Source organism: Physella acuta, unplaced genomic scaffold (genome assembly GCF_028476545.2).
Source record: "Physella acuta isolate Inbredline_101_S28 unplaced genomic scaffold, ASM2847654v3 ptg001328l, whole genome shotgun sequence".
Taxonomy (NCBI): Eukaryota; Metazoa; Mollusca; class Gastropoda; family Physidae; genus Physella; species Physella acuta.
The window spans coordinates 188,802-199,438 of NW_026732843.1; the positions used below are offsets into that span (position 1 = coordinate 188,802).

The 10,637-nt window shown below is 32.6% G+C and overlaps 1 protein-coding gene across 5 annotated transcripts; it reads left to right on the top strand.

Annotated features, from left to right (window-relative positions):
* Positions 1-60: 60 nt before the first annotated feature.
* On the top strand, positions 61-8,077 carry LOC131958475 (nicolin-1). 5 transcript variants are annotated; one of them, XM_059323544.1, is made up of 10 exons: positions 61-80; positions 783-965; positions 1,642-1,662; positions 2,900-2,990; positions 3,480-3,583; positions 4,127-4,237; positions 4,950-5,024; positions 5,567-5,617; positions 6,972-7,076; positions 7,741-8,077. In XM_059323544.1, exons 2-10 carry the CDS (start codon positions 828-830, stop codon positions 7,780-7,782), a joined length of 738 nt encoding a protein of 245 aa, XP_059179527.1. In that variant the 5' UTR covers positions 61-80; positions 783-827; the 3' UTR covers positions 7,783-8,077. The 5 variants fall into 5 exon arrangements, with proteins under 5 accessions (XP_059179527.1, XP_059179526.1, XP_059179525.1 ...); XM_059323543.1 differs by lacking the exon at positions 61-80 and adding an exon at positions 138-392; XM_059323542.1 differs by lacking the exon at positions 61-80 and adding an exon at positions 138-372.
* Positions 8,078-10,637: the final 2,560 nt, after the last annotated feature.

Below are 10,637 nucleotides of genomic sequence, written 5' to 3' on the forward strand. Positions count from 1 at the left end.
AATGTAGCCGATATGAGCAATTAAAAACAACGCCATTCTAAAAAAATTATGAGACAATAAATTTAATAATTCAATTAACTGTGTAGTAAATTTATTGATTACTATTACAATTAAAAAATAATATATAAAGAAATATTTATTGTATTAACAAGTAGCATTTTTTTTCAAAGTTAACAAGGAATTTGTCCGAAAGAAATCATATTTTTTCAGGGGAAATAATCGATAGATTTTATTTACTGTTACTTGGGACGCCAAAACCGAAAATAACAACTTTCAATTTCATGATCCAAATGATTTAATCTAATCTAAATCTAGATCTAAATTATGCTAATGTTTTGATGACAGTACAATTGTTTTTGCCTGACCTTAACAGTAACTCATTACTGTTTAGTGTTAGTCCTGTTGACTGTCTTAATTAATAATTAAAGTCTTAAATCAAACTTCAAGTTTGAAACTTGCCTTGGTCCTGCCTTGTCAGTTGAGTTAGCCAACAGATCCCAAGTGTTACACATAAATATAGATCTAGTATCATAGAGATATAGTCTAGCTAGATCTAGATCTACAATCCACGTGAAGCTGAGTTTAGATTATTTATAGTTACCAGTACATAGTATTTAGATCTACCCGTGCATTCTATTCAACAGTAGTCTGTACTAGTTAGATCTGGTGGTGAAGTTAAGAGTTAAGAACAATCTTTTTTTAAAAAATTGTTCCTTATGCTGACTGTGCATAAAAAATTTTATGATGATATAACCAGTTAAAAATTCTCTTATATATGTTAGTATTATATTGTATGAGTGAAAACTTTAGCTGTTCAACATTTTAAAATGAACGACAGACCAATCAACTGCAATATAAAAAATCCAGTGTGCTTGACAATTCCAGAGGATAAGCACTTCAACCAAACATTTCACTCTGGTTGCAAAATCATTGATATTTCTTTTCCAAGTGTTATTAATCCAGAGGTGAGATATGATTTTAAAGCAGAAAAATATATGCTTCTCTGTTTAGTTGAGTTTGGGATTCAATGTTGACTTAATAAAATTAAAATAAATGTCTTACTTTTTTAAATTAAAATTTAGCTGGAAAAAGTTGAGGCTAATTCAATATTGGATCACTGTCTTTCCTGGCCCAAACTGCAAGATCGCCAGTTATAATTATATAGTCTTGTTTGTATTTTGTTGACTGTGCTTTTATATTAACCCTATATATTATCCACTTTTATTTAAATATATAAAATTGAAAATTTGTAAGGTTCTTTACTGCTAAAATTATATTTCATGCAACATTTCTCATTCAGATAAATATGTTTTATAAGCCTTCATATTTATAGCCTACTTCACTGTAAATATATCTTTAACTCAAAATATTGTTTGGTGCTATACTTGAATATTTATAACAGCAGGTACCATTTGTTGTCTATGGTATTTTCCTGAGACAGTAACTTGTTGCTGACAATTTATGTTCACTCTTGTATGTCAGGCATTCATTATTATTACAAACCTTCAGGGGATACCCAGACAAATGATCTTAAATGTTCAAAGTAGCAGATAACCTTGTCTTACAATTACAATTCACTTTCAATTTTTAGTCTAAACTTAAGTTCTAACATTTTAAAAGATTTAAATACATTTCCTATAGACAACTGTGGAATGTGATTATGTAAGTAGTCTGCAACAGATCTGCCTTAGTGTAACATAGAATATCTATTTATATGTGTGTTTTTTATTGAGATGTCTCATAGAACAGAAAGTTTTGATACAAACACTTGTATTTTGTTTTATAATTTTTAAGTCCTAATTTTTAATTAAATGAATGCATAAACTCATTTTTTTTTTAAACTTTTAATTTTACAATATCATAAAATTTTAAGTTTTCCCCTTTCATTTTTCACTTACTTTATCATATTTATTATATTTTTTGTCAACTTAAAACCTAGAGACTTGAATTTTTTAAATTTCTAGTTCATATTAGCATACTTTAACTTATCATCACTAAAAGACTTTTGCAGCTTTACTTTTTTTTTAAATGTATGTATTTTCGGACCTGAATTAGATTTATTTTATAGCATTAATTTTAAAAATATGTTTGCATTTTAGTATGGTGTAGTACTTAATTTTTAAACTTTTTAACCATTGCCTCTCAGTAGGATATAGTTTCCTTTTTCCCTGCATTCGTTATTATGTGCTCTATGTGTAGGCTTTATCAAATAAGAATTATAACTCATAGGCCAATGTAAAAAATATTTGCATAATGTACTTGTGTATTATTAAAACACTTGAGAGAAGGTAGATGAATGATTTAGAAAAACTAAAACATAGCAAAATGTGGAATATAAATCATGTTCTAATCCAAATTAATTCAGTTTTATTTTTTCAGGTTTTTTCTACTTCTATGTTCTGTAGTTACAATAAATAGTAATATGTTTAGTTCTCAAATCTACCCTTTTTTTTTAGTCATTAGAAAATAGTCAAAAAGCTTTGCTGCATGAAATGCATGAAATGCTTCAAAATTAAAGTTTCGTTTTTGTTTAGTCTTTTTATATGTAATATTCGTGTCATTAATTTTTATTGTTCTAACTTTAATAGGTTGTAAGTAGATTCAGAGTTGGATGAATATCTTCCCCAATTTGATTTTCAGGACTCAAAATTGTTTTAATGAGACAATAAAACATTTTTTTTAAAACAATACATCTACCTAGTAGCTTAAAAAACAATTGAGATTCAATACTGTATTTCAATGTTTATTAATGTTGACTACTAAGTTTATGTTTATAATTTTTTTTAAAAAATTCCTTTAGTAACAGCTGTAATGACGGATCAAAAAAAAAAAAAATTAAATTTTCTCTCCTTTTTAAAGTAATTGTTACACAATTGCTAAATAATGTTTTTTCCCCTAGATTGGAGAAATACAGTTTCAGAATTATTATGTTGCCTTTCTTACTCTTAAAGTTAAAATTAAGATGACAGAAGAAACCCCAAAGCAAGGAGGTTAGTAGGATATACCAAATCTGATATTTTACTTAGATTTATAAATACATGAAAGTGATTCTGTTTTTTTTTTTCAGCAAGTTGTTTTAGAGTGATGTATTTTTTTAAAAAAGCTATTAAAAAAACAAAACATGGTAGTTAATTAATAGATTTTTTAAATTAAAAAAATCTTTTTAGTATAGTAAACTTTTTGTTCTTGCCATTATGCATAGACATTTGAAACACTACACTTTTTTTCTTTAAGTGAAATTTAACATATTTATGCTATATTATGAAAAATGTTTAGAATGTATATATCTCATCAAAAACGTTTCACCTTTCAAAATCTTTACCAATTTTATTTTTTAAATAAAATATATCCAAATTTTAAGCACAACTAAAAACATAACTCATTTTTATTTCAGTGAATGTATTTTTAAAAAGTATTTATTTTATAAAATGATGTATCCTAATCTTTAAAACAACGTAAACATAACTTATTTATTTTAGTAAATGATCAGGGTTGGAGAATTGCTTTAAAAAGATATAAACTGATGCCTGATGCCCATGCTGAAACAGGATCCCAAGATATATTCAGTCTAACAAAGAAACATGTATGTATAGAGCAGAAAAAGGTGATATTCATAATTTATAGTAATGCCATTTTTTGGGATTAGTTGTGGAAACTTTAATTTAAAAATTATGCCTTCGTGTTTTAATTGTCTTTTAGAAGTAGTAAACTAATTGCTATAAAAATGACATATAGTAAATTCAGTTTTGTCAAATTAACTTTTTAAGAGAGTTACCAGTAAAACTATCATATTCTCAGGGACTATTAATCTGTTTCCTTAACAGTTTTCACCATTGAAATCAGCATTTAAAGTAGTAAACTATTTTTACATGCTTAAGTTGTTGCAGCCAATCTAAAATACATTTTGTTTATCTGAGAATTATCATTGATGCAAAAAAATTGAATTATTATTTGAAGTAAAACAAATCTTGAAACCTTCATGCACCTTCAGAAGCTAAAAATGTAAAGGATGTCTCCTTGCCCGGTCAATTTGAAAAGCTGAGTTGAAACATTTAAAGTATTTCTTTTAATTTTAAATCAAACTAAAGTTACAGTCATGAAATATATCTTTGCTCATTGTTTTCAGTTTTTGGTTGAGCTTTCGAATGTTGTGACCCTTAGACTAATCTTACAACAGCCATCTCCTGTGTGGAAAGATTTCAGTTTAACTAATATAAAACTATTTCGTCCTCTCTTGGTAAGTGGTACCTGAGTGTCCTCTCATGGTAAGTAGTAGCTGAGTGTCCTCCAGTTGTAGCCGGGTGTTCTCTCTTGGTCAGTAGTAGCTGGGTGTCCTGTCATGGTCAGTAATAGCTGAGAGTCAGGCAGAGGCATAGCGAGGGGGGGGGGGGGCAGGGGGTGCAGATCGCACTGGGTGACACCATTTAGGGGGTGACATCAAGGCAAAAAAAAGCAAAATATATAGAGAAAAACTTGAGGTGGGGGGGGGGGGGGTGCAAATCGAAAGTTTGAGGGGTGGGGTGCAAATCGAAAATTTGAGATGGGAGTGCAAATCGAAAATTTGAAAGTTTGTCCCCGGGAAGGGTTGCTACTCCTCTGGGGGATGACACCATTAAGTGCCGCACCGGGTGACACCCGACCTCACTTGTTTAGATAGTTCACTAAAAGAAAATAATGTAGATATAGCTCTAGGTTAATCTTGCTCAAAATATTTTTTACTGAATCAGCATATAAATATATTGCATTCAGAAAAAATACAAAATGCCAATTTTAATCTGACATTTATTTATGTTTTATCACAAACAATTATTTTTGTAACATTGTTTATGTTTTATAAAATGCTATTAGCATAACAATTTTCTATTACTTAAGAAGTGTGTGATATGATTATTGTTACCTGTACAGTATCTAATTTCTTTAATAATGTTCTTAAATCTTGAAACTTCTAGGGTTCCAGAGCAACACCAATACCCTCATGGGTGCTAGAGGAAACAAAAAAGACAACAGGAAAAAAAGAAATAGAAGTAATTCCACTTTGCTTCATTTTATAACTTTTCTAATCCTCTGTAGGTCTACTTGTCTCTTTATTTATTTTACCTACAGTAGAAAGACGTTAGGAATAAAAAAAAAAACACCTCAAATTCATCTTGTAGCAAAATAGTTTTTAAATTTTTATATATTTCATTGTCTCTTCATAAAATAAAATAATCATAGTATAAGCCTATATATTTTTACTTGTATATACATTACATTTTGTATAAACTATTGTTATACTAGGGTATTTTTTCAGATGCTACTGAAATTAGATTTTCTAACTTTAAAACTTTTTGCTATATGTAAAAAATGTATTTTACCATTTTAAAAAAAAACTTAATCTGAAAAATGGATTAATAATATCTTTTTGGCCTAACTGGCATGAAAGTAAATTTTTATAACAATAACATGGCAAAAAAAGTTGGGGGTGAACTTTTAGTGCTGTTCACTTTTCCAATACACCCACAGATTGTTATAGCAAGTGTCCTAAACTTTTATGTTATAGTATTGATAATCATGATTTAATGTACAGCCAGGCAGCTTAGACTTGATGTCAACACCAAATACACAACTCACTCCATTGGTAAGATAAAAATGATCTGGCCAAAGAAAAGATATTTCCAAGTGTTTTGAACTAGATCTGTTAATTTAGAAGTTATGTAGATGTATAACATCCACACTTGTAGTAGATTTTATCTTGAATAATATTTTTAGTTCTCAAAGACGTTTACTTTCTCTCATATTGAGTGGCTCTAGCTATATGTGATGTGAGCCACATTTTGTGAGACTCTGATATGGCTTTTTACTATAATGTTGATGTTTTTTGTGTTGATGTTTTTATCCACACACCCAAATCAGCCTTGCCATGTTAGTACTCAGTGTTTATTTCTCTGAAGCATGTTTATTGCTAGTAATATTTCTAGCTTTGTTTTTTAACCAACACTCTGATATTCCAAACCTAATATGCATCATGTTCTGCAAATTGTGACTCTGAAGTCAATACTTTATTATATGTGCATTATTTTTTTTCTTAAACCCATCTTTTTAAAACATTAAAACAGAAAAAGATCAAATTTTGAAACCATGTGAAAAACTAATGTTCTGTAATATCTTAGATATTAGGCTTTATGTCTTTTCATATTTTAAAATAAAAAAAACATTACATCCTGATAACTTTTGCATCCTAGAAGTGATTTGTGACTAGCGTAACAAAAAGTAGTGCATCATAATATTTTCTTGTTCATCATGTGCTAATGTTATCATAAATAACATAATCTGACTTGCCAAACAAAAAATAGTGCATCATAATATTTTCTTGTTCATCATGTGCCAATGTTATCATCATTAATATAATCTGACTTGCCAAATAAAAAGTAGTGCATCATAAATCATAATAATTCACTGTATAGCATGTTCCAATTTCATCAACAGTGAGACAAATTATGCCTTGGAGCTACCACATCCCTAGTTTAATTGCAATGCTTTTATAACTTTGATATAGATGTAGTAGATCATTTATCCACAGGGTGTTCTATTGCTCCACAATCAACTAACATCCTCCTAACTTGTAACAAATTATTCATTTTGAATTCATAATGTAAAAAATAAAATTAGTCAAGCATTGTCTATTTTTTTAATAAGAAAACAAAAATCAACTTATATGGGTGAGACTGTTAAAAGATAAGCCATTCAATGTGATATATGTTGACAAATTTTTGTTGAAACATTATTAGTTTAAATAAATCTAGATCTAAGTGGAATCTAAGTCTTAGACTCTATTATCAAGTCATGAGAAAAGCAAGTGACAACATGTTGAATTATTTCCCCTCCTTTTGTAAAAACTAGTCTACATGTTATTCAAAAATTTAATTTCTCCATTTAAAAACAGCTGTTATATATATAAATATATATACAATGTTATTGTTGTCATACTATAGGGTGTCCCAGACCTAGACATACTTTCTTCCAATCTGCAACAGTTATGGGCCTTGGCTGAAGAGGTGTCTACAGCTCAAACTGATTCATCAATAGGAAGATATGAGGTAGGGTTTTTCTCTTGTAAGTTACCATAGTTATACTGGGGTACTTAACTGATTCATCTATAGGAAGATATGAGGTAGGGCTTTTCTCTTGTAAGTTACCATAGTTATACTGGGGTACATAACTGATTCATCTATAGGAAGATATGAGGTAGGGCTTTTCTCTTGTTAGATACCATAGTTATACGGGGGTACTTAACTGACTCATCTATAGGAAGAAATGAGGTAAGGTTTTTTCTTGTTAGATACCATAGTTACACTGGGGTACTTAACTGACTCATCTATAGGAAGAAATGAGGTAAGATTTTTTCTTGTTAGATACCATAGTTACACTGGGGTACTTAACTGACTCATCTATAGGAAGAAATGAGGTAAGGTTTTTTCTTGTTAGATACCTTAGTTATACTGGGGTACTTAAACACCAAAGAGTTCTATGACTTGTCTCTAACTGACACTTCTTTTTTAATTTTCTACTGGCCACACAATCTCTGTATAGAGATAAACTCTACTTCCTCTATAGACTAGACTAATCAAGGCCCAAAAAAATACAGCTTGTAAATAGAGTTTTGATCAAATAAATACCTGCATATCTCTACACATAGGTGTAAGTGACTAGTTCTTCCATCTAAAACTGATCATTACCATTTTGTGATTTCAATTTTCACAGGTAGATGGGTGCTATGACATCAATCTTCTATCTTACACCTAAAATTTACAGATCAGTGTCCGGATGGGAACAATACTGCAGACTTTTTTACAGTTGGGTGTTCTGTTTTAGAAGAATTTTTTTTCATTTGTTGTATTTCTTCAAATACTTGTATACTTTTAGTCAAACTGAAATTAATGATTAACTGGGCTATACAGTATACAGGTTTGCTTATATCTTGTGCCTAAAGAAAGATATTTTGGTCTGTTTTTTAATTTCTATGCTGTTTATCGCCCTTGTTTTAGTTTCATTGTGAATTTAATGCAATGGATTAAAATATGTAAAAACCGTGGTGTTTGAATAAGGTGTTTTATCATGTTTTCTTAAGAAATATTATAATAAATTATTGGTTGGTGTTTTCTGTTTGGTAGTAAAATATTTGTTGTGTTATTTATGTTATTTACGAACTAGGCAATAAGCTAGTTTTACTAACAGTATTCTAATAAATGGTCAACAGAAGCAGACCATTCTCCCCCCCCCCCCCCCTCCCAGGCCTACGTCTCCTTATTCCGCCCTGAGACCCAACTTTCACGCATACAACCTTAAACACTTTACGTAAGACAACTTCCATTTTGGGGCCTATGGTGGAGCGTCATTTAACACATTAAGACCCCCAACATACGCCACTGTGGGTACCCATTGCACCAACTAAATCCTATAGCCATCATGGACCCCACCCTCCCCCCTATTCAGACACCTCCACATAGAAGCGGTGAACATAAAAAGAAGAAAAAATCTCCAACCGTAGCCCTCAGCTCTGAGACAAGCGTTGAACGTGTGTGAGACATAAATCCACGTCTAATGACCCACTGATACTAGCGATACGTAATTTGTATCAATCCAGCTTTCGGCACTTCGGGAACAAGACCCAGCTTAATAACCCTACACACGGACTACTGGGGTACATTGTTTCAGCGGATTGTTTCTCTTGATCTCATCAGGGGCGAGAAGAAACTACGACACCCAGTAGCGCCCCCTTTCATTCTCTAACACCCCCAAATAGACCAGTAACAAAAGTTTTTGTAGTTTAGAAGTTCCTATTGTAACTTACACATCAGGTGCATGCCTACTTACTAGCCCAGGCCTCATTACTAGCCCAGGCATCATTACTAGCCCAGGCATCATTACTTGCGCTCTAAACACTTCAAATTTCGGGATACATTTTTCTACTATCTGACACACACGATCTCACAAGGTCTTCTGAAATCTTATCGTGGCTTAAAACACTTAACAAAAAACGTGTTCGCCATGGGGAGTTGTCCATAAATGACGTCACACTCGTAGGAGGGGGGGGGGGGTCCGTAATTTTGTGAGGGTGTGTGGGGAGGGGGTGAGGGTTCAGATGGTGTGACGTTACACTTTTGTAATATAAAAAATAATGTTAGAAAACGAATTTTAGCCGTTATTTCGCGTTTTAGACAACTGTTTTAATAAACTGTATTAGGAATTGATTAAAATACTCTATTTTGACAGAGTTCAGAACAAGATTTTTTTTAAATGATCTATTTACATCATTTTCCTATATCTTATATAATTTATTAAAAGATTAGCGTTTAACAATTTGTTAAAATTGGGGAGGGAGTTTTTAATTGGATAGGTAGGTATATATTATGGGGTCTTTGTAGAGTCCTGCAACGATTCTGTAGTATAATTCATTGTAGCTTATAGGGTTCCGAGGATGGTGGTGCTTTGCACATTGTGTTATTGTACAATGGTTGACTGGTTCGTTTACGTGAGATTTTGGACAAAATTTTTTGTTTTGCTTCGGCAGAGACATTTGCTTGTTGTATTTCCCTGGTGGCGTGACTACCTTTTCGTTAATCTTTGTTGTTGTTTCCATGCTTTGGATCAGAGGCGTAGCGACCCTTCCCGGCGCCCGGGGACAAACTTTTCGATTTGCACTCCCCCCCCCCTTAAGATTTCGTTCGATTAGCACCCCCCCTCAAACTTTCGACTTGCACCCCCCCTCAAGATTTCGACTTGCACCCCCCCCCCCTCAAACTTTCAATATGCAGCCCCCTCAACCTTTCAATTTATTTTTCCAACCCATTTTGACGCCCCCTAAGGTCGGCGCCCGGGGACATATGTCCCCCCCCCCCCCGCTCCTCCCCCCCCCCTCGCTACGCTACTGCTTTGGATATATATGGTTTTGTTGATTTTTTTTTCTTCTGTGATTGAATTGTGTCAGTCCTTGCTAGAGTTATCTTGTCCACCGGACTTATGTAACTACTTGATTGCTGTAGAGATTCTGGAATGGAGATTTCATCTGTTTTTGTCATTGTCTCTTTGTTATGGGTTATGCTTGGGTCATCTTCTTTCCCTTTTTGTGGTGCCTCTGTTTTTGGGGGTTGTCTCGAGCACTGAATTAGTGATTTCTTGTGTGCCTTTGTTATTTTCCCCTGTTCTGATGTAGGATTGTTTTTCCTTTTTGTTGGTGTGATGGTGTATGTTGCTGTTTCTGAATGTGGTTTACTGATATTTGCTGTTGCAGTACTGTTTATCGAGATTGTGTTTATGGATGGCTCTTTGTTACTGAATAGGCGTAGTGCTTGTATGAGTGTAATGTTGTTAAGTGTAGGGGTACCCATCTAAGGGTCTCGTTGAGTTTGTTGTTTTCATGAAGTGAGAAATGCAGTGTATATGGACCGTGTGTTTTGCATGTGTTGTCCATTATGGTGACGTCGAAGGCTTGTGAGGAGAAGTGCCAAGTGTCCACTCTGCCATAGTTGAGTAGAAGAGCTTGATGATTGCTGATTAAATGTCTTAATATATGGCCTCACGTGTTTGGTTGACCTCTTGAAGTGATGAGTACTTGTAGGCAGTGGCGTAGCGAGGTCGGGTGTCACCCGGTGCGGCAC

Excerpts from the sequence above, each read along its gene's own strand:
- LOC131958475 (XM_059323544.1), top strand. The coding sequence starts at position 828 with ATGAACGACAGACCAATCAACTGCAATATAAAAAATCCAGTGTGCTTG. Across the intron at positions 1,663-2,899 it reads CAACTGTGGAATGTGATTAT|ATTGGAGAAATACAGTTTCA; the intron begins GTAAGTAGTCTG and ends TTTTTCCCCTAG. Across the intron at positions 4,238-4,949 it reads AACTATTTCGTCCTCTCTTG|GGTTCCAGAGCAACACCAAT; the intron begins GTAAGTGGTACC and ends TGAAACTTCTAG.